The 23,754-nt window shown below is 52.6% G+C and overlaps 1 protein-coding gene across 3 annotated transcripts; it reads left to right on the top strand.

The window, feature by feature from the left end:
• The first annotated feature begins 2,207 nt into the window (after positions 1-2,207).
• On the top strand, positions 2,208-21,982 carry PTPRN (protein tyrosine phosphatase receptor type N). 3 transcript variants are annotated; one of them, XM_016950560.3, is made up of 23 exons: positions 2,208-2,402; positions 3,778-3,828; positions 4,063-4,176; positions 7,791-7,887; positions 8,787-9,048; positions 9,133-9,487; positions 9,905-10,036; positions 10,646-10,680; positions 11,364-11,638; positions 11,837-11,923; positions 12,239-12,318; positions 12,512-12,576; positions 13,530-13,748; positions 14,200-14,400; positions 14,501-14,648; positions 14,811-14,884; positions 15,117-15,194; positions 15,289-15,408; positions 16,482-16,648; positions 20,089-20,142; positions 20,714-20,778; positions 20,993-21,066; positions 21,307-21,982. In XM_016950560.3, the coding sequence occupies exons 1-23, from the start codon at positions 2,288-2,290 to the stop codon at positions 21,376-21,378; spliced, it is 2,940 nt and encodes a 979-aa protein (XP_016806049.1). In that variant the 5' UTR covers positions 2,208-2,287; the 3' UTR covers positions 21,379-21,982. The 3 variants fall into 3 exon arrangements, with proteins under 3 accessions (XP_016806049.1, XP_016806051.1, XP_063646864.1); XM_063790794.1 differs by lacking the exon at positions 2,208-2,402 and adding an exon at positions 2,650-2,738; XM_016950562.3 differs by lacking the exon at positions 11,837-11,923.
• Positions 21,983-23,754: the final 1,772 nt, after the last annotated feature.

Genomic DNA, 23,754 nt, shown 5'->3' with positions numbered 1-23,754 from the left:
AACAGTCAGACATCATGTACTTCCTGAAATGATGCAATGAGAGGCATTTTGCTTTAAAAATTCTTTAATTTGATACAGTCAATACTTCATATATAACTTCTAGTTTACAGGAAATACAGGTGATATACAGGTTATACACTGGAGAAATACAGGGAAATAACAACACGAAGAAAAAAATCAGATAAACCCAGAAGAAGAGTTCTAAAGAAAAATTGACCTGGTCTATCAACATGACAATGTCAAAAATGGGGGAGGGGAGAGAGGAGATGGTGTCTATGCTAATTTACAGAGATTAAGAAACATAACAAAGGCCGTGGTTGTTCTTAATTGACTGTTATTTTGAACAAAACACCTGAAAAGAAAAGGCATTTTGGGGGAAACAATCTGAGAAATTTGAATCTGAACTGAGCATTAAATTATATTAAGGAATGCCCGGGCGAGGTGGCTCACGCCTGTAATCCTAGCACTTTGGGAGGCCGAGGTGGGTGCATCACGAGGTCAGGAGATCGAGACCATCTTGGTTAACACGGTGAAACCCCGTCTCTACTAAAAATACAAAAAATTAGCCGGGTGCGGTGGCAGGCACCTGTAATCCCAGCTACTCAGGAGGCTGAGGCAGGAGAATGGCGTGAACCTGGGAGGGGGAGCTTGCAGTGAGCCGAGATAGTGCCACTGCAGTCTGGCCTGGGCAAAAGAGCGCAAGACTCCTTCTCAAAAAAATAAAACATTAAAAAAATTATATTAAGGAATTATTGTAAATTTTTTTAGGTGTCATAACAGCACTTAGGTTATGCAGGAAAATGTCCTTATTTCTTGGAGATGCATAATGAAATATTTAGAAGAGAAATGTCATGATGTCTATCATTCATGTTTAAATACTAAAAAGAAGCAAATATTGTATAACATCAATAACCATTAAGTATGGATGATGAGTATGTAAGTATTCATTATGCATTTCTGTCCTTTTTAAATTTTATTTTATTTTACTGGAAAGCAAGAGAGGAAGGAGATCAAATCTGAACTTAAGAAGCTCACTCCGCTACTTATTGGATGACTAGAGTGGAAGCAAGAGAGCAGTTACTAGCTGATTGCTGCAGTGGTCGTGGTGAAAGAGCACAGTGTTTCAGTTCAGGTAGTGAGGATGGACAGAAGTGGACTGATGGGAGATGTATTTTGCAGGGAGAAACCATAAAATGATTGATAGCCTCGAGGTGGCACAGACGGAGAGAAAGGAGAGTCAAAGCTAATGATGAGGCCAGGCCCGGTAGCTCACACCTGTAATCCCAGCATTTTGGGAGGCGAAGGCCGTTGGATCACCTGAGGTCAAGAGTTCAAGACCATCCTGGCCAACAAGGTGAAATCCCATCTCCAATAAAAATGCAAAAATTAGCCGGGCAAGGTGCTGTGCACCTGTAATTCCAGCTACTAGGGAGGCTGAGGCAGGAGAATGGCTTGAACCCAGAAGGTGGACATTGCAGTGAGCCAAGATCGCGCCAGTATCCAGCCTGGCCAACAGAGCAAGACTCCATCTCAATAAAAAATAAATAAAAGCTAATGATGACAGCTAATATGTATGGAGCATGTAGTATGCACCAGTCCAGTCATCCTTCTAAGTGATCCATATTAGTGTAACGAACAAAATCTTCACAATCACTGCGTGAGGCGGGTAGTAACTATTAACACCTCCACTTTGCAGATCAGGAAACTTGGACGCAGACAAGTTAAACAAGGTGCCCAAGGTCATACCCTTAGTAGATGCCCTGCTAGAACTGGAATCTAGGCATGCCTAACCATTTTTTCTTAAGGAAGAGAACAGTACCTTCAATGACAATGAGTAAGAGTACTTATTCTACCCACTTTTCTGCTTCTTGTCTTCGGGTTTATCGTTCTGGACCCACCTATCTTTCCTGGCCCCCCACTCAACTTAACCCTTTTCACCCACCCTGGGGCGGGGAGACAGAGGTGATCCTAGAAGAGGGCTACAGGGATGGGGCCAAGTGGGAATTCTAGCGAGGCGCCTACTATTTGATGGAGGAGGGATGGGCTAGGTAGGTCCCCCGCTCCGACAGGGCTCTTACGCCATATGTGACGCAAATTAGCTTACGAGCCGGGGGTGGAGGTGTCGTCAGCACCCGCCTGCGGTTGGCCGCGTTGCAGCGAGAGGGGCATGTAGACCCCGCCTCGTAGGGAGGTGGGGAGCGGCAAGCCCCGCCTCGGCCCCTCTGGCAGGCTCCCGCCAGCGTCGCTGCGGCTCCGGCCCGGGAGCGAGCGCCCGGAGCTCGGAAGGATGCGGCGCCCGCGGCGGCCTGGGGGTCTCGGGGGATCCGGGGGTCTCCGGCTGCTCCTCTGCCTCCTGCTGCTGAGCAGCCGCCCGGGGGGCTGCAGCGCCGTTAGTGCCCATGGTCAGGAGGAAACTTGGGCTGGCGGGTGGTGGGGGGCGGGGAGCAGCTTGGGGCCTGGAGCGAAACTCGGTGGGGGTGAGGGTGAAATGTCATGAAGCTCGGGGAGAATATGGGTTGGGGGAGGCATGCGAGATGAGGAAGGTGAGAGGGCGTCTCGGAGGAAAGGGGCGTAGGCCTGGAGGTGGGGCTGGGAATACGGGGGCGGGACCTAAGAGAATTGGGCTCTGGGGAAAATTGCACGTTCGGGAGAAGGACACGGGGTGCATGTGGGCAGAGGGACTTAGAGACCGGCTGCGAGACCACAGGAGAAGCCACTTGCTCCGAGGCGCCTGGGAGGTGGTGACAGGCGCTGAGGAATGGGAAGGGGAGGTGGCGGGGAGAATGAGGGAACGGTGATCTCTGGGCAGTGGAAGCCTGGGCCGCAGACATAGAGTCCCAGCTGGGCAGAGAGAGAGGCCAGGGTTTCTCCGTAAGCCTAGAGAAGCTGATTGCAGCGATCTGATCTCCTGTAACGGGGGACAGCACGGGGAGGGGGCAGAAGAGGATGAAGAGGGGAGGGTCCTCTCTTGTCCCCCTCCCCACAGCCAGGCCTGGTGCTGACTCACATCTGTGCGGACAGAGACAGTCAGCGCTGACTCACGGGCAGGGGGTGGGGGATAGGAGGGTGGCGCGTGGGGGAAGGGGCGCAGCCTCGCCGCCTGGCGCCCTCTTTCCCCACCCGGGCTTGGAGGCCCGAGAGGCAGAGTACTTCCTGTGACGCTGTGGGTTGGCAGAATAGAACAGAGGGCTCAGGTCTAGTGGAGAGTCCTCGCTCTGTGACCCCTTCCTCTCTGGTAACCGCCTCCAAGGCGAGCCCTTGGCGGCGCCAGACTCAGAGCTTCAGCACCGCGGACAGCGCCGGCGGCTCGGGACAGCGCGAGGAGAGATGCCTAAGAGACACCCTCCCCAGCCCCACCCATGCCCTCTTTCCCCCGACCGGGGGAAGTGTGCTAGAACCTCTTCTGAGTTCCAGGCCATTATAGGATGCTTTTCCATATTTGGGAAGGAAATTCCTCTTTCAGAATTTGGCCAAAACCTCTCCTGCAGTAATTCTATGAATCTCTCTCCCTGCACCTGGAAGGTTTCTTCCCTATCACTCAGTTAAGCAAACAGAGGCTTTTAAGGATACAGACTCACAAATTCTTAAAATCCAAAACAAGATCCCATGCTTCCTTTTAAGAAATTCAGGCCTGATTCCTACTCTCCTCCCAGCTTAAGGCCTTCTTTAGAATGAAAGAATAAATTGCATCTGCTTCTCCCATTCCCAGCCTGTCCACCCATCTGCCCATTCTCTGTGAGTGGGTGTCTGAGCCTCTGCTCACCTGTTCCTCTACAGGCTGTCTATTTGACCGCAGGCTCTGCTCTCACCTGGAAGTCTGTATTCAGGGTGAGTGAGGCCCAAGCATAGAACTCACAAGATCGGGGGGAGAGGGGCAATAAAAAACAAGAAGGGGAGAGAAGGCCCAGAAAGGAAGAGGGCTACTGGGCTTGAGAAGAAGGAAGACTTGCCTGGAGGAGGAGAGGTAGGGGAGGAGGTGAAGAGAGTACAGTCCATTTGCAACCTGGACTTTGGAAGGCCTCTTATTCAAGCCCCCTGCTGACACCACTTTTGTGCCCTTAGATGGCTTGTTTGGGCAGTGCCAGGTGGGAGTGGGGCAGGCCCGGCCCCTTTTGCAAGTCACCTCCCCAGTTCTCCAACGCTTACAAGGTGTGCTCCGACAACTCATGTCCCAAGGTAAGGTCTGGGTGCACTGGAGGAGAGAGATTGGAACTTGGTTAGTTATGGGTGGGGAAGAAGATTTCTCTTCAAGGAATATTCCTATCACCCCCACTGCTGGAGCCTCACCTTCCCATATCTTGCTAGAGTAAGAGGTGGAACCCTAGAGATGGGCTATTCACATTTGGACTCTCTGGAGAAGCCCAGAGGAGCCTTCTAGAAGAAGTCACTGGAAAAGGCCAGCTTCCATCTCCTTAGGACCAGTTCCTCTCACTGGCATTGTCTGAGTGCTACAGAGCCAAGAACTCTGGAATCCTCAGCCAGGATAATATTCCACTCACCCAATTCCTCATTCAACAAGTATTTATTGAGTACTTACTATGTAGCAGGCATAGTTTTAGGTATTTGGAATGTATCAGGGAATAAAACAAAGATCTCTGCTTACTGGAGTTTCTGTTTGGGGGATAAGGGGAGGAAACACGCTATAAAAGTTAGAAAATACATAGTGTCTTAGAAGATGATAAATAGCATGGAATATTATAGCAGGATAAAGTGATCAAAATGGTGAGGTAGAAAGCTACAGTATTAAATGAGGAAATCAGGTGGTCAAGGTGGACATTATTGAGACTATGAAATCTGAACAGACTTTTTAAGGAGGTAGGGGAGTTTGTCAGAAGATTATCTAGGGGAAGAGTATTTCAGGCAGACCAAACAGTTAGGACAAAAGCACAATTCTGAAGAGCACCATGGAGGCCAGGGGACTGTAGAAGACTGATGGAGAGGAAGAGTAGAAGGTGCAGTCAGGTAGGTAATGGGGGAAGGGATGTGGATCACTTTAGGGCCTCATAGGGGAATGTATGGACATTAGCTTTACTCTGAGTAAAGAAGGAAACTATTACAAGATTTGGAGCTTGGGGGCACATGATCTGACTTACACTTGACAAGCATCACTTTTGCTGCTGTAGTGAGACTAGAATAGATGGAGTCAAGAGTTGGTGAGGGGGACCACTAAAAACCACCACAATAGGTTGCTCTGTCTATGGAGTGCCATTCTTTTGTTTCTTCACTTCTCTAATAAACTGCTTTCACTTTACTAAAACAAACAAACAAAAACTACCACAATAACTCAGATAAGAGATGAACGTGGATGGGGCCAAGGTGATTGCAGGGAAGGAATGAAGGATGACAGAATTCTGCATTTATTTTTAAGGTAGTCAGCATTATTTCGTGAAATATTGGATATGGTTATAAAGAGAGGAGTCAAAGTTTTTTTGGGTTTTTTTTTGTTTGTTGATTGTTGTTGTTGTTGTTTGAGACAGAGTCTTGCTGTGTCACCCAGGCTGGAGTGCAGTGATGCAATCTCTTGCTCACTGGAACCTCCACCTCCCAGGTTCAAGTGATTCTCCTGCCTCAGCCTCCCAAGTAGCTGACATTACATGTGCGTGCCACCATGCCTGGCTAATTTTTGTATTTTTAGTAGAGACAGGGTTTCACCATGTTGTCCAGGCTGGTCTTGAGCTCCTAACCTCAAGTGATCCATCTGTCTGGGCCTCCCAAAGTACTGGGATTACAGGTGTGAGCAACCGCGCTCAGCCAGGAGTCAAAGGTTTTATTTATTGAATAACTGAATCAGTGGAGATGTCACTAATTATAATGTGGAAACTTGCAAATGGATCAACTTGGTGGGGGTGTTCAGCTTTGAATATGTTGAGTTTAAGATGTCTACTCAAGTGAAGCAGGAAGTTGAGTACATGAGACTGGATTCTGAGAGACAGAGTTCTCACCTGGAGATATAAATTTGGAATTCTTTGGCATATAGATGGTAATTACACCCATGAGGTGGATGAGATAACCAAAAGATTGAGTGTCTATGAAGAAGACCAAGGATCAAGTCCTAGATAATTCTTCTATTAAAAGGACCACGCCAGGTGTAGTGGCTCACACCTATAATCCCAATACTTTAGGAGGCTGGGGCAGGCAGGTCACGAGCTCAGGAGTTCGAGACCAGCCTGACCAACATGGTGAAACCTTGTCTCTACAAAAAATACAAAAATTAGCCAGGCATGGTGGCGAGCACCTGTAATCCCAGCTACTCAGGAGGCTGAGGTAGGAGAATCACTTGAACCTGGGAGGCAGAGGTTGTGGTGAGCCGAGATCGCACCACTGCACTCCAGCCTGGGTGATAGAGCTAGACTCCATCTCAAAAAAAAAAAAAAAATGAGGACCAGGATAAAGAGAGGAACTATCAACTTCCTCTCAGGGAGACTGAGAAGGGGAAGCCAGTGGAGTAGGATTAAAAACAACAGTGTTCAGTGTCCCAGAAGCCAGGAGAAAGTGTATCAAGGAGGAGGAGTGACCAACAGTGTCAAATGATGATTACAGGATAAGTAAAATAAGATATGAAAATTGACCACTAGATTTGGACAGCAGACAAAGCTGCTCTTGATGAGAGCAGCTTTGGTAGAATAGTTGGGAATAAAATCCTGAATAAAGTGGATTAAGAGGGAATAGAAAGAAAGGAATTGGATACAGTCAGTATAGACAACTTTTTCTAGAAGTCTTGCTGCAAAGATATGGAGTGATCCCTAGAGAAGAAAGTGGGATCAACCAGTATTTTTCTTAAGATGGAAGAAATTGCATATTGTTTGCATGGGAATAATGGGAATAATTCAGTAGAGAGCAAAGGAAATTATGTAGGAAAGAAGAGAGAATTGCAAGGAGAATGTTCCTGAATAGGTGAGAGGGGATGAAATCTAGTGCTCAGAGGAACTGGCTTTAAATAGGAACACAGACAGCTCATCTAATGTGAATAAGCAAGGAGGCAGGTGTGGATGTTGGTAGATACCAGAATACAAGTTAAGAGCAGCACAGATTTTAAATCCAGAACTAGAGAAGAAAAAATGAGGGTGAAAAGTGGGAAATTATTCCTTTAGAATAAGTGACTGAACTTTCCTGAGAGCAGAGTTTTTTTGGGGGAAAGAGTCAAACAGGAGAGCTGTCTATGAATAAGATGATGATGATAATGGTGATGATGATGATGATGATGACGACAATGAAGATGATGATACATGTTTAAAACATGTGGATTGTGCTTTACAGTTTTCTAAGCACTTTGATTGCCCTGATCACACTTGATCTTCACAACAGCCCCCTGAAATATGTATCGTTTCCACTTTACAAACAGAAAGTTGAGGTTCAGGGTCAACACAAAGAATAATAACAATAGTAATAATAATTATGGTAATAGCATTTGTTAAAAGTTCACTACATGACAGGCACTATTCTAACCATTTGATATATATATGTGTTATTTTAATGATAATAACAATCCTAGGAGGTATAAATCCCCATTTTATTGATGAGGGAATTGAGGCTTGGAGAGGTTCAGCAACTTGCCCAAGGTTACATAATTCATCAGTAGCAAGGGCAGGATTCAAACCCAGGTGGTCTGGCTCCAATAGCTGTACCTGAGGGTGGGAAGAAGACAGCTCAGATCACCCACTGAGTTTGTCCCTCTACTCTGACAAACCCCATGAGCTGCAGGGCAGAGGGTACAGTTCTGATCCCCAGTGGTCCCCGTTACTGGATCCCCAGACTCCTGAACCAACTTACGCTGTCCTCTTTCCTGACAGGATTGTCCTGGCACGATGACCTCACCCAGTATGTGATCTCTCAGGAGATGGAGCGCATCCCCAGGCTTCGCCCCCCAGAGCCCCATCCAAGGGACAGGTAGGCAGCCTTTCTCTACAACTCTAGCAATGGTAAGGCTGATGCATCTGTGGTTGTCCTAATTGATGGAGAGAAGGGGAAGGAAGTGGGCACCAAGGCCAGCATGCTGGGGCACAGGTAAAGAGGTGCAGGAATGGTCACTCTCTGACATGCTCACATGACCAAGAGGAGCTGAGCTCATCTCTAGGGATCCAGAAAAACAGGGGCATTTTTTGAATGTTTTGAAGAACATTGACATTGGCTACTTTAAAAGAAGCATCAATGTAGTCATCATGGGAGAAATTAGAATGCTGTTGGACTGAAGTTGTTCAATATTCCATTTCATTACTATGTGAATTTCTATATGACAGGAGCCACCATCATCTTTTTGTGGTTAGGGCCTCTAAAGGCATCATTCAGACTGCAAAGCAGAGGAAAGTAAATGAGGTTTAGGGAGCTCAGATGATGATACCAGGATGAAGATGGCATAGTGGTGGGGGGTGGAGGAGCAGTCCTGAATATTTGGACATATACTTGGAGAGCCAGGTGTGGGGACATGGCACACAGGGGCAACGGGGACAGCTGCAGCCACAGTTCATCTAGAGAAATTCCTGGTTGCCTTCCCCTGCTCCTGTTTGCCCCTTCTCCATCCCCAGCCTCACGATTACCTAGCCTTTGCAGTTGTTTCAGAGACTCAGCCATGCTCACCAGGGAGGCAGATACCTCTGCCCTCAGCTTGGCCCTCTGGTCCCTCCCCATTCCCACCCAGCCCATCTCTCTTCCCCTGAGGTCACTCAGTTTCTAAAGAGGTCAGGCCTGCTCTTAACCGCTGAGCCTGCCTGGCCCCGAATAGTTCTGCCTTGCAGGCTCTCTATGCCCTTTCCCCCGCTCCAACACACACACTTTGCTTTCCTCTACAGGTCTGGCTTGGCACCCAAGAGACCTGGTCCTGCTGGAGAGCTGCTTTTACAGGACATCCCCACTGGCTCCGCCCCTGCTGCCCAGCATCGGCTTCCACAACCACCAGTGGGCAAAGGTGGAGCTGGGGCCAGCTCCTCTCTGTCCCCTCTGCAGGCTGAGCTGCTCCCCCCTCTCTTGGAGCACCTGCTGCTGCCCCCACAGCCTCCCCACCCTTCACTGAGTTACGAACCTGCCTTGCTGCAGCCCTACCTGTTCCACCAGGTAAGTCCTTGACTCTGGTCCCACCCCAACCGCAGTCCCTCAGCCCGGACTTCTGCTCTTACCCAGATCTCTGGTTTTCCACAGTTTGGCTCCCGTGATGGCTCCAGGGTCTCAGAGGGCTCCCCAGGGATGGTCAGTGTTGGCCCCCTGCCCAAGGCTGAAGCCCCTGCCCTCTTCAGCAGAACTGCCTCCAAGGGCATATTTGGGGACCACCCTGGCCACTCCTACGGGGACCTTCCAGGGCCTTCACCTGCCCAGCTTTTTCAGGACTCTGGGCTGCTCTATCTGGCCCAGGAGTTGCCAGCACCCAGCAGGGCCAGGGTGCCAAGGCTGCCAGAGCAAGGGGGCAGCAGCCGGGCAGAGGACTCCCCAGAGGGCTATGAGAAGGAAGGACTAGGGGATCGTGGAGAGAAGCCTGCTTCCCCAGCTGTGCAGCCAGGTAACAAGGTCCTCAGCATCCACCTCCCTGTGAGGGCTGCTTTGGGGGAACCATGGTGGGGCCCTTCCCTGACAATCTATGCGTTTGTTAACTTGTCCTTAAAGTCATTCATACATTTAAGGAATGTCTACTGACAAGCTGGTCTATGCCAGGCACTAGGGAAGTGGTGGGGAGTGGAGTTGACGTGACTCTCCTTCCAGTGGAGAGTCAAGATGTCCTGAAGTTTGATCTGGGTCCCAGGAAGAACTTTCCCCCAAAGTGTGGACAAGGGCTGGGAAAGGGAGGGCATCTCTTGGTGTCCTGGTGTCTGGGAAGACTCTCTTAACATGCTAGTCCCCTCCCACACTCACTCACTCATCTGCATCCCTCAAGTTCACTGCGCAATCAGCCCTAAGCTCTGTGTCTGGCTCCCAGCAGATGCGGCTCTGCAGAGGCTGGCCGCTGTGCTGGCGGGCTATGGGGTAGAGCTGCGTCAGCTGACCCCTGAGCAGCTCTCCACACTCCTGACCCTGCTGCAGCTACTGCCCAAGGGTGCAGGAAGAAATCCGGGTAAGTGTCCAGGCAGAGGGAGGGACCAATATCTCCCGGCTCCATGGAGGCCTCTTGCCCTGCCTCGAGACCACTTGGAGTAGCCTGGAGAGGAAGAGTCAGGCTTCAGGGGAAAGAGTTCCTTTGAGACATAGGGTCATTGCCAGCAAGCAGGGAGCAAGGGGGTAGGGTGGCAAGCTTAGGAGTTAGATCAGGAAAAGACTAGATGGTGGAAGTAATGGAAAAAGCAGCCAACAGAGGGTGTGAGCAGGGAAAAGGAGGCATCAGGAAGGATGGGTTGGTGACAATGAGGGCCTAAAAACGGGCATAGCCAGTGCTAAGAAGAAGCCAGTAATTGATGGGTAGAGAAATAACTGAACAAAGAATAGCTTTGAGAGAGATGGCCAATGGTAGAGGGAGGAGTTAATAAAACAGTAAATTGGGAGGAGGAAGCAAAAAGGAATGAGGCCAGGCTTAGGATGAGACCAGTAACAGGGTCTTGGTCACTGACTGAGATGAAGACCACAGCAAATGTTCCAGGCTCAGGGTCTCTGGCCCTTTCTCCCACTTGTGTTGTGTAGACCTTGGCCATGGCCATTTTTCCGGACTCTTGTTTTTCCTGTCTCGCAGGAGGGGTTGTAAATGTTGGAGCTGATATCAAGAAAGTGAGTCCCCAGCACCTCCTTGACTCATAATCACCCCATGGCAGCACGCCCCCTTGCCAAACCTAAATTTCAAATTCAGGACCCAGAATCTGTATCCTCCCACCCCTCATTTTGGGGGAAACCAAGGCCCAGAGACCACAAGTTATTGCCTAAGGTCTCCCATCAAGTTGATGGCAGAACTGGAGCCAGAAAACTGAATTCTTAATTCATTCCTCTTTTCACTACAATCGTTTCAGACCATGCTCTGAGGATTCCTAGGGGAGGAGGGAAGTTTCGAGCAGAGAGCCCTTCCTGAGCTTCTGTAGCAGGAGGAGCTCTGCTTCTTTCTGTTCCATGTGTTGGATTTCTAAGACTTTGTGGCTAAACAAAAGTCTAGAAACCATCGCCTGCCTGTTTGTCTTTTACCCTCACCCCAGCTTCTCTTGCTGCAGGGGTTTTCTGTCTCCAGCCCCATTCTGTGGATTAGTACAGACCATTTTCAATCATTCAATCCTTTATTCATTCATGTATCCACTTACTTGTCTCAGATGCTCTGGTGTCCTCTCTGTACCCAGTACTGCAGTGGTCCCTGGGGGTAGAAAGTGAAAAGCAGGTCCTGAGCTCCACTGTGGAGAGCTCCGAGTCCAGGGTACCCCTTCCCCCAGCACTGTCCAGAGGCCACACCTCCACCCTCTTCTGAACAGACAATGGAGGGGCCGGTGGAGGGCAGAGACACAGCAGAGCTTCCAGCCCGCACACCCCCCATGCCTGGACACCCCACTGCCAGCCCCACCTCCAGTGAAGTCCAGCAGGTGCCAAGCCCTGTCTCCTCTGAGCCTCCCAAAGCTGCCAGACCCCCTGCGACACCTGTCCTGCTAGAGAAGAAAAGCCCACTGGGCCAGAGCCAGCCCACGGTGGCAGGACAGCCCTCAGCCCACCCAGCAGCGGAGGAATATGGCTACATCGTCACTGATCAGAAGTAAGGGCTGCATCCTGGGAAGCTTTCTGGTCTGCTGGGATTTGGGCTGGCCTGCCTGGCCGGAAGCAGAGGGCAGAAATCCAGATGTGCAGGGACAGGGAATTGACAGGCTGCTCTGTACCCCTGGAGTGGCCTGTTTTAAGAAAATGACTGAGAGGGTTGCCCCACTTTCCTTCCTCTGCCTTCTCCCATCTCCAGGCCCCTGAGCCTGGCTGCAGGAGTGAAGCTGCTGGAGATCCTGGCTGAGCATGTGCACATGTCCTCAGGCAGCTTCATCAACATCAGGTGGGGCTGGCATCTTGCTAGGGCAGTGGCCGAGATCTAGAAAGCAGCTTGAGCAAGGAGGTGGCTGGAGGGGCCTGCGGGAGGAAGAGCAGACAAGCTCTGAGCTCAGGGATGCTCCCAGCTGTACTGAAGGTACAGCCACACCCAGCCCGTTGCTGGCCCCACCCAGCATCTTCCTTGCCTCAGATGCCCCTGTAGGGCATCCCCAATCTGCTCCAGCCCCATCCTCTAATGGGGAGAGGGCCAGAGCTGGCCTCTTTTTTGAAGTCTGCGGTCTGGGGTGGAGAAGGCAGTAACATAGCTCCTATCTGGCAGTGTGGTGGGACCAGCCCTCACCTTCCGCATCCGGCACAATGAGCAGAACCTGTCTTTGGCTGATGTGACCCAACAAGCAGGTAAATATCTCTGCGACCTCAATCCCAGGCTTGGCCCCAGCCCCACTCCTAAGAGGATATATCCAGGCCTGTTGCTGATGCCCCCTTGAAATGTTCCCAGCCCACATGGGCCCTGCCTGCTGCTTGGCAGAGCAAGACAGAGGATGGAGACCACATGGGGCTGGAGCGAGCCTGACCTTTGTCCTCCCTGCAGGGCTGGTGAAGTCTGAACTGGAAGCACAGACAGGGCTCCAAATCTTGCAGACAGGAGTGGGACAGGTATGCGCTAACTGGAGAATCAGTCCAAGTCCCCAGAGGGCTGATGTTGTCCCCAAGAGCTGGAGGCAAACCAGAGGGGAGAACTGGAGCTGAAATCTCATGTGTCCGTAGGCACGGCAGGCTGGAGGCGGCCTTCGCCCAAGCAGTCCCTCCCCGCAGTTCTCTTTCTCACCAGCAGATGGCGCAGGTGTCCCCTCCCTGCAGGACAAGCCCTCTGTAGTAAAAAGGCCTGAGAACTAGTTGAGCCGCCCTTAGTCTGCTGGAGCGCGGTCTCCAAATTCCAACGGAACACCTTGCACAGAAAGGACATTATACTCAAAATATGTTTTGTTTGTTTGTCTGAGACAGAGTTTCACTCTTGCTGTCCAGGCTGGAGTGCAGTGGCTCGATCTCGGCTCACTGCAACCTCCACCTGCCAGGTTCAAGCGATTCTCCTGCCTCAGCCTCCCAAGTAGCTGGGATTACAGGTGCCTGCCACCACACCCGGCTAAATTTTTTTTTTTTTTGTATTTTTAGTAGAGATGGGGTTTCACCATGTTGGCCAGGCTGGTCTCGAACTCCCGATCTCAGGTGATCCGCCAACCTTTGGCCCCCCAAAGTGCTGAGATTACAGGTGTGAGCCACCACGCCCAGCCTATACTCAAAATATCTTTGTCTTCTGCATCCAACACTGATGCCTCACATTCTACAATTCAATTCCTAGGGTTCTCTGTCCGTTTTTAAATGCAAACACTCCTGGTGGGGGCCTCTGGCACTGCACTGTGGTTGAGTTGATCCGATGGGGATTGAGAAGGAGAATCTGAGCCCATCTGGCTGTACCACCATACCCCTAATCTCCCAGCTTTGCCCCAGGAGATGTCCTAACAGGGGGTGTGGCATGGGACCGGGGTGAGGAGCAGCTCTGAAACCTCCCTATGCCACTGCCTCCCTTGATTCTAGCCTTGTTCCCACAGAGGGAGGAGGCAGCTGCAGTCCTTCCCCAAACCGCGCACAGCACCTCTCCCATGCGCTCAGTGCTGCTCACTCTGGTGGCCCTGGCAGGTGTGGCTGGGCTGCTGGTGGCTCTGGCTGTGGCTCTGTGTGTGCGGCAGCATGCGCGGCAGCGAGACAAGGAGCGCCTGGCAGCCCTGGGGCCTGAGGGGGCCCATGGTGACACTACCTTTGAGTACCAGGTGTGCAGCCCCAGAAGCTGATTGAGCAAAGGAAATGCAAGGGGCCTGGGAGTCTGGGTCTTGTGTGGAGTAAGGGTCGGAACTGAATGGGGAGTGAGCCCTCATCCCTGGGAAGGTCCAGTGGAGGCTGGAGAAGCCCCAGTGGGAGGGAGTATGGTAGGGGCCTTTATGAACGCATGGGAATTGGGAGCATACAGTGCCTAAGGTTCTTCTTGGTGCTGTGCTTCTGGGGCTCTGGGATTCTGCTCTGTCATGTCTGAGGTTGACATAAGCACCACCCAAGCAAAACAGCCCTGGAAAGGATCAGGGCCAGGCAGAAGACCATACCCCAGAGGAGCTGAGTTCCACTGAAAATCAGTCAAGGGCAAGCCTAGGAGCCCAGAGTTGAACCCAGGGCCCTGTTGAAAAGTTTCAGGGGACTCTTGGACCTCACCTGATTCTTCCTCCACAGGACCTGTGCCGCCAGCACATGGCCACGAAGTCCTTGTTCAACCGGGCAGAGGGTCCGCCGGAGCCTTCACGGGTGAGCAGTGTGTCCTCCCAGTTCAGTGACGCAGCCCAGGCCAGCCCCAGCTCCCACAGCAGCACCCCGTCCTGGTGCGAGGAGCCGGCCCAAGCCAACATGGACATCTCCACAGGACACATGATTCTGGTCAGGACAGGGCCTGGGCCCAGAGTGGGTGAAGGAATGGGATGGTGAGAGAGGCCAGGCTGGCTGTGTGGGCCAGAGCCAGACCGTGGTGCCCCCACAGGCATACATGGAGGATCACCTGCGGAACCGGGACCGCCTTGCCAAGGAGTGGCAGGCCCTCTGTGCCTACCAAGCAGAGCCAAACACCTGTGCCACCGCGCAGGGGGAGGGCAACATCAAAAAGAACCGGCATCCTGACTTCCTGCCCTGTGAGTGAACCCTGCTGGCCCACCTGGCCCAGCCCTCTCTCTGCTGCAAGGTCTGGAGGGCTTGGGGTAAGGGGTTGGGCTTCTGGCTCAGGCTGAGTGGCAGAGGTCCCGCGATGCCAATGACCAGAGGGCCATCTGGGGTGGGGTGTCGGGTCTGTGCAGATGACCATGCCCGCATAAAACTGAAGGTGGAGAGCAGCCCTTCTCGGAGCGATTACATCAATGCCAGCCCCATTGTGAGTGGCCCTGACTCCAGCCCCCACCTCTGCCCCATCATTATCCTGGCCCTATGCACTCCATTTCCCCGTGGTCACCTGCCACCCCACCAACCCCCTGGAGTGGTGGGGCCTGATATCCTAGCAAGGGGGAACTGCCAGCCTTCTCAGACCCTGACCCACTTGCTCTGACCACGCCTGTCCATAGTGGCATTTCCCACACTGGCTCATGGTGTATCTTCCCTGCCTCCAGATTGAGCATGACCCTCGGATGCCAGCCTACATAGCCACGCAGGGCCCGCTGTCCCATACCATCGCAGACTTCTGGCAGGTGGGCTCTTAAAGGGAGGGCTTCGCTGGGGTCCTTGTGGCCAGCGAGGTCCCAGGGAGGTTAGAGTGGAGCTCAACTGGGTCTCTGTCCCTAGATGGTGTGGGAGAGCGGCTGCACCGTCATCGTCATGCTGACCCCGCTGGTGGAGGATGGTGTCAAGCAGTGTGACCGCTACTGGCCAGATGAGGGTGCCTCCCTCTACCACGTATATGAGGTCAGCAGGGCCCCACAGCAAGGGGACAATGGATGTGGGAAGAGTAGATGATGGCCTTTTCGTAACGTTTTCTTCACCAAATGAGCACTCAACAGTCTTTTTAAAAAGGCTTTTATTGGCCCTGCTCATGATTCATACATATATGAATATATATAAACACATATATGCATACCCATATATTCACATATATACATGTGTGTGTCCTGTTTACAGAACATACATATGTGTGTGTGTGTGTGTCCTGTCTAGAGTCAAAAAGCGTTCATAGAGACTTATGATAAAGGCACAGAGATAAAACTATAAAACCACCAAAACCGAGGTAAGAAGCTAACAGCGAAGTGTATATTAGACAGGGAAGATAAGGATACCCAAAGACTGAGATTAAGACCTACGTTAATTGAGCCTAATTTAGCTCTGAGTTTCCTGGTGGCCAAAGCAAAGAAAGACATACCACCCGTTACATATGTTACTAATGTAAAAGAGAAACAAACTTTTTCATTAGGAGAGAGACTAGGTGGAGGGGTGGAGAAGGAGGGGGAACTGGGCAGAGGCCAAGCAGGGGAAAGAGAAATATTTCAGACAAATGGGAGAACGTGAGTCCCCACTAAGACAAAAAAACCTTAAGAACACAGCAGAAGCTTCTCATCACCAGATGAGCCTGAATAGTAATTTTTCCCCACCAAATAAGCACATGACGGTTTTTTAAAAAAGCCTTTCATTGGTCCTGCTGGTGGTTAACGAAAAAAATCCAGTAAGAATACTACAGAATTTCATCCAAGTTTATGGCACGTGTAGCACTCATACTCTGGTAGACCCTGCGAGGAAGAGGGAGGAGAAACTCCGACCTCGAGAGGCTCACAATAGCTGTGTCTGGGTGGAAAAGCTACTAGTGGTCCTGAGCAGTAGATAAGTGACAGGCAGCCAGGGTTCCTGGGACCGCTGGAACTTAGAATTTGAACCGGCCTGGGAGGCCGGGCGGTGGTTGGAGAGACCGAGAAGGTCGCGAGGAGAGCGCGCGCAACGCGGGGACTGGGGCAGCCCGCGGCGCTCAGGCCTGGGCCCCTGCCGGGCAGGTGAACCTGGTGTCGGAGCACATCTGGTGCGAGGACTTTCTGGTGCGGAGCTTCTACCTGAAGAACGTGCAGACCCAGGAGACGCGCACGCTCACGCAGTTCCACTTCCTCAGCTGGCCGGCAGAGGGCACACCGGCCTCCACGCGGCCCCTGCTGGACTTCCGCAGGTGAGCGCGGGCGCCCCCGCCTGGAGGGACCGCACGGGCGGGGGCGGAGCCGGGGTCCGCCAGCCGCTCGGCCTGGAGTCCCGGGTCGGGCCTGGAGCCTCGGCCTCTGACTTCTGGCCGCCCCCTCCAGACCCCACGCTCCCACCCCTAAAACCAGGCCTGAGGCTCCGGCTGTGCCCTTCCCCGAGCCTCCACCACCCGCGTGGGCCAGCTCCGCGCCGGCCGCTGCTGCTCTGCTCCCTCCCTCTCACGCTCCCGGTACTGGCTCCTTCTCCTCCACCTGCTTCCTCCAGAGGGCCCTCTGCTTTCTGTCTCCCCTCCCTCTCCAGGACCCCTGCTTCCTCTCTCCTTCCAGTTCCCTCCTGCCCCGCTGTCTCCAGGCCCTGCACTGCGCTGCCTTGCTGCCCCCTCCGTCTCTCACTCCCGCCTGCCCGTCTCCCCTCCTTCATCCCTCTCCATCCCTCCTTCATCCCTCTCCGTCTCTTCGCCTCTTTTTTCTGTGTCTTTCATTCTTTTTCCTTTCCTCTTTCTTCCTCTTCTCTCTCCCCATCTCTCTCTCACTCTGTCTCTGCCTCACCCTTTCCCTCTCTCCATTTCTCCCTCTCCGCGCTTCTCTTCCTTTCTCTCTGCCCTCTCCCCTGTTTTTCTCCACCTCCTTCCCCTGTCTGCCAGTTTCTCTCTGCTGCTCTGTCCGTCTCTCCCTCTCCCTCCCGCTGCCCGTCTTTCCTCTCTCTGTCCTTCCCTCTCCCTTCTTCCCTCTTTCTCTCTCTCCCTCACAGCTGCCAGTGTCATTTTTGTGATCTGCAGCTAGTATTCTCACTCCAGTTGCATAGTCACAAAAGTGATCATTGGCAGGTGTGGCTGCTGCATGGACAGACAGGACATGTGGCCCGGGGACCACCCCGAGCTGGGAGCAAGGGGTACAGGGAAGAGGCAAAGACTGTCGAAAGGAGTGTGGGAGGATCTCTGGATTCTGGGGGGCTCAGTGGAGCAGGTGGGGACTAGACAGGGGCTACCTGAGGGACTTACCCTTTTCCAACACTGACACCAAGACAGGTCAGCCCTCCAGCGTCCCCTGCTTTTCCTAGCCCCAGACAGGTACTTGGGAAGCCCACTACCAAGGGCAGGGGCCCACCCACACTGCACCCTTCTCCTGGTTCTCTGTCCCTTGCCAAGCTGGCCTGATGTCTCTAGGTACTGGACAGAGGAGCAGAGCTGGGGGTGGGGACGTGGGTATAGTTTCTGAACCTCAGGACAGCAGTTTCTAACTGGGGTCCCTGAGGCCTGAGACACAGGCATCTTGAAAGCAGTGCCAGGGTATCAGAGCTATTTCCTTTTTCCATATTTAAAAAATCCTGGTAGAACTAGTTCATGGATCTGTTTTAAAGCTGCACAGATAAGCTAAAAGATTGCTTTAGGCTGGAATTATGTAAACTCAGTTGGCATTAGACATCCAGAACAAATAAACTGTTGCTTAAGAAATGCAGTTCGGGGCCGGGCGCGGTGGTTCACACCTGTAATCCCAGCACTTTGGGAGGCCGAGGTGGGTGGATCACTTGAGATCAGGAGTTCAAGACCAGACTGGCCAACATGGTCAAACCCTGTTCTGCCAAAAATACAAAAATTAGCCAGGCAGGGTGGCGAGCGCCTGTACTCCCAGCTACTCGGGAGGCTGAGGCAGGAGAATCTCTTAAACCTGGGAGGCAGCAGTTGCAGTGAGACGAGACCATGCCACTGTACTGCCACCTGGGCAACAGAGCCAGACTCCCTCTCAAAATAAATAAATAAATAAATAAATGCAGTTTGGTCAAGCCCCCCTAGAAGGAAAACAAATTAATAAAAGAGACCCTAAGAAAGTGACCCTGAGTAAGTTCCTTGGCTTCCCTCCACTCCGCTACCTGTGAGATGGGGATGATTACACATACTTTAGAGCAGAAGTTCCCAACCTTTTTGGCACCAGGGACCGGTTTTGTGGAAGACAGTTTTTCCACGGCTGGGAGAGGGGGTGGTTTGAGGATGAAACTGTTCCCCCTCAGATCATCAGGCATTAGATTCTCATAAGGAGCTCACAACCTAGATCCCTCACATGTGCAGGTCATGATAGGGTTCGCACTTCTGTGAGAATCTATTGCAATGGCTGATCTAACAGGAGGCGGAGCTCAGGTGGTAATGTTCGCTTGCCTCCTGCTATGCGGCTCGGTTCCCAACAGGCCACAGACTGACACTGGTCCATGGCCCAGGGATTGGGGACCCCTGCTTTAGAGGGCTGTTGCAAGATTTGATAAAGTATGTAAAATCTAGTGTAAGTGCCTGATACATAGCAAGGGCTCAGTTAATTCTAGATGCTGCCTATTATCATTATTAAATGAGCAAAAACAACTATTGTGATTACTCTTCTACCCTAGCCCTCTGACATAACAGCCAAAGAGCTAGAAAACCATGTGGACTCCTATGAAGCCATTCTAAGTCACCTGGTCCTATAGCTGAAGGACTGTGAAGTTCCAAACTTCAATCTGACAACCCCTAAGAAGGTCTTCCCTGGTTCTGGCTTGCAGGGATATCAGGAGTATGCAGGTGACTCCCAAAGCAGAAAGGTCATAAAGGACAAGGGCAGGTTAGATGGGTCCATTGAGAGACGGAGAAGCCCCCTGCTCCTCACTGAGTTGTGGTCAGGGGCAGTGGAGAAAGGTCTGAGGTCCAAGGGGACCCCAAGTCTGAATATAACGCAGCCACAGAATGCCTGTGCTGAAGTGAGACTGCTCCAGGGAGACAAGCAGTAGCACAATGTCCCGAGTTGAGGGGTTGGGGTTGTCCTCCCCTGGCCCAGGGAACACTATGCCCAGGGCAGCCTGATGTCACAACTGGTAAGGACCACTGGAGCCTGAGTCGGGAGGAAAACAGCCTGGGTGGTCATAAAGAATGGCAGAGGGCCAGAGCAGGGATGTGGCAAGACTGGCACCCTTGAAGTCACCAGAAAGCTATCCCCTTGGACTTGGGCAGAAGTGGCTCTTAATATGATGATGTATTATCATTAATAGTTGCCACCTGCTACCATGTATTGAGCACCTATTGTGTGCCAGACCTAGCACTTAGCTCTTTACATGGGTTATCTCATGTGATCATTGTAAGAACCCTAAGGAGGTTTTTCTTACTATCCTCCATTTTACAGGTAAGAAAACTGAGGCTCAAAGAGGTTAAATCAGTTGTTCCAGGTGCATAGCTTGGGCACCTAGCTTGCAAGTGACAAGGCGAGCCCAGTGCCACCCACACCAGCTCTGGTTCTTTGCCTCCAGCCCTGGCTCCTTTCTCCAACCATCTTCCCTCTCTGCCCCGGGCAGGTGGGGAGAAAAGGAAGAAAGAGAGGCCCACGTCATGTGTTTCAGCTTCCCTTTCCCTCTCTGCTGGTGCCCACTGGCCCTCACACCCATTTCTTGTTGCAGGAAGGTGAACAAGTGCTACCGGGGCCGCTCCTGCCCCATCATCGTGCACTGCAGGTGGGTGGAGAGGAGATTCATCTCTCTGGTCCCACTCCCTGTGTGCGTCTCCTGTGCACATTGCCTGCCTGTCCCCTTGGTGCTAGCAAACTGCAGGCATAGTCCAAATCCAGCACACCACCTGTTTTTAATGGCCAAGACCTAAGCGTGGCATTCACAGTTTTAAATGGGTAAAGAAAAAAGAAGAAAAGTATGTGATACAAACTGTATGTGGCCCACAAAGTTGAAAATATTGACCATTGTCCCCCTATACACAAAAAGCTGGCTGAAGGATAGAGAGGCCCATCCAATTCCCTCCTGCTGCCTCTGCTTCTGGGCTGAGCCATGGCTCTCCTCTTTGGTTGTCCCATTGCCCAAGTGACACCCACAGGTCACAGACTCCCCTCTCAAGGCCCAAGTCCCAGCGTGCAGGTGCTATGAGCTTTCCTTCATCCTTGGCTCACTGTCCCTCTCCAAGCCAACCCCAACGGGTCACCCAGTGTCCTCCCCTCCCCCAGGCCCCCAGGCCTCCTCCGTCCCTCCCCCTTTCTGCTGCATCTCAAGCTAAACCTGTCACTAACTCCTGTTTCAGTGACGGTGCGGGGAGGACCGGCACCTACATCCTCATCGACATGGTCCTGAACCGCATGGCAAAAGGTAGGGAGCTTCCCCACGGTGCCCGCAGCCCCCAGGCCCTTTTTAGAGGCTCCCCAGCACACAGGGTCCTGGGAGCTCAGAAGGAGCAGGTTGTCAACCTCCAGGCTCTGCCCAGCCCTCCAAGGCTCTTCGCCTCCAGGAGGCCTCAGGTTTTCTGGGTCCTGTCCTCCTCTGGACACCCCCTGAGCAGCCCCATCCCCACCTCCATCTCCAGGAGTGAAGGAGATTGACATCGCTGCCACCCTGGAGCATGTCCGTGACCAGCGGCCTGGCCTTGTCCGCTCTAAGGTGACCATGCCTTCCTGCCCCAACCCCAGCTCCCACCCTTCCCTAGCACCCACTTCTTGGCCACCCCAGGGAAAGCAGCAGCTGCCAACCTCTCCCACCTGCTTCTGCGCCTCCTCCAGGAGGACTCCCTTCCTCCCAGGGGACCTGCCCAGGGCCCTCCCCCCACCGAAAGCCCCCCACCTTGAGGGCAGAGCAGAGGTCAGCCCTCTCCATGACCATCCTACCACTGCCCTTCCTCAGGACCAGTTTGAATTTGCCCTGACAGCCGTGGCGGAGGAAGTGAATGCCATCCTCAAGGCTCTGCCCCAGTGAGACCCTGGGGCCCCTTGGCGGGCAGCCCAGCCTCTGTCCCTCTTTGCCCGTGTGAGCATCTCTGTGTACCCACTCCTCACTGCCCCACCAGCCACCTCTTGGGCATGCTCAGCTCTTCCTAGAAGAGTCAGGAAGGGAAAGCCAGAAGGGGCACACCTGCCCAGCCTCACGCATGCCAGAGCTGGGGCATCCCAGAGCCCAGGGCATCCCATGGGGGTGCTGCAGCCAGGAGGAGAGGAAAGGACATGGGTAGCAATTCTACCCAGAGCCTTCTCCTGCCTACATTCCCTGGCCTGGCTCTCCTGTAGCTCTCCTGGGGTTCTGGGAGCTCCCCGAACATCTGTGTGTGTCCCCCTATGCTCCAGTATGGAAGAATGGGGTAGAGGGTCGCCACACCCGGCTCCCCCTGCTTCTCAGCCCCGGGCCTGCCTCTGACTCACACTCGGGCGCTCTGCCCTCCCTGGCCTCACGCCCAGCCTCCTCCCACCACCCTCCCACCATGCGCTGCTCAACCTCTCTCCTTCTGGCGCAAGAGAACATTTCTAGAAAAAACTACTTTTGTACCAGTGTGAATAAAGTTAGTGTGTTGTCTGTGCAGCTGCAACCCAGACTCCTACGCATTTCTGTCCGCTGTGCATCTGGACTCCAGCCCCAGTCTCAGCCCGGAGCCGGTCCCTGCTGGTCTCTCAGGAGGTGCAGAGAGCACAGCAGGAGAGCGCCAGCTGCCAGTAAGGCCCTTCTAGGTGGGAACACTACGTTAGAACGAGGCTTCCTACACAGCTAGCAGTCTCCAAGGTGCTTTACATGATGAGTCCCATTTTACAGATGGAAAGACTGAGGCACAGAACTTGCTTGTGGTAACACGTAACACAACTTGTAAGATTGTAAGGTGCAATGGCTCATGCCTGTAATCCCAGCACTTTGGGAGGCTGAGGCAGGCAGATCACCTGATGTCAGGAGTTGGAGACCAGCCTGGCCAACATGGAGAAATCCCGTCTTTACTAAAAATACAAAATTAGCCGGCCATGGTGGCTCGCGCCTGTAATCCCAGCACTTTGGGTGGCTGAGGCAGGCATATCACCTGAGGTCAGGAGTTCGAGACCAGCCTGGCCAACATGGCAAAACCCTGTCTCTACTAAAAATACAAAAAAATTAGCCGTGTGTGGTGGCGGGTACCTGTAATCCCAGCTACTTGGGAGTCTGAGGCAGGAGAATCGCTTGAACCCAGGAGGTGGAGTTTGCAGTGAGCCGAGAGCGTGCCGCTGCACTCCAGCCCGGGTGACAGAGTGAGACCCTGTCTCACAAAAAAAAAAAAAGATTGTAAGGTGGAGTTAGAGTTTGCACCTGGCTGACTAACCTCCTCTCTACTACCTCTCCTCTCAATTCTTTTTTTGTTTTTGGGGTTTTTTTGGAGACAGAGTCTTGCTCTGTCACCCAGGCTGGAGTGCAGTGGCGCGATCTCGGCTCACTGCAACCTCTGCCTCCTGGGCTCCAGCGATTTCCCTGCCTCAGCTGCCTGAGTAGCTAGGATTACAGGCACCCACCACCAAGCCCGGCTAATTTTTTGTATTTTTAGTAGAGACGGGGTTTCGCCATGTTGCCCAGGCTGGTCTGGACTCCTGAGCTTCAGACAATCTGCCCGCCTCGGCCTCCCAAAGTGCTGGGATTACAGGCGTGAGCCACTGCGCCTAGCCTCCTCTCAGTTCTTGGCAGCTGCTTTGTGCCCTTCTGCTGCCAGATTGAGGTGAGGCCTGAACAAAGTGATATTAGCAAAGTGTCTGCCACACCTTAGGCAAAACTATAGCAAAACTCTGCCAGTGAGTCTAGGCTAGGCCTGTGAGATGCTAGGACAGGCGTTCCCCTGGGGATAAAGGACACTTTCTGTCTCACCCCAGCTCCCAGAACCCTCCACCCTGTATAGTCCCAGAAGGCACACTCACCTGCATGTCAGGAGGTGTCCTTGGACAAATGGGGTGGACATGAAATAAGGCAAAAAGAGCCTTAGGCCTGGGGCTACTTGGGAGTTAGGGCTACTTACCTGTGCTGAGACTCAGTCTCCTTAATTAAAAAACAGGGCAAACACCATCTGCCCTGAGCAGGAGTGAAGGGACCCACCAGCAGACCACAGGCCCTCCCGCTGTCTCACCCACGCTCTGCTGAGGCTCAGTGTCAGTGATAGCCATCTCAAGGGCTAGACAGACGTAGAAGAAACAGCCATTTGCAAACTTCCACCCGACTCAGGATGGAGGTTTGAAATTCCTCTTTCAGGGTAGGCTGCTTCTTCACTTTGAGAAAAATATAGTAGAGGCCCTTTGGTGATTGACGGTGAAGCAAGAGCCTGTCCTGGAATGGAAGAGAGGCCTGGGGAGCCACCTG

This window comes from Pan troglodytes, chromosome 13 (genome assembly GCF_028858775.2).
Source record: "Pan troglodytes isolate AG18354 chromosome 13, NHGRI_mPanTro3-v2.0_pri, whole genome shotgun sequence".
Lineage (NCBI taxonomy): Eukaryota > Metazoa > Chordata > Mammalia > Primates > Hominidae > Pan > Pan troglodytes.
This window is presented reverse-complemented; position numbering and strand designations above follow the sequence as displayed.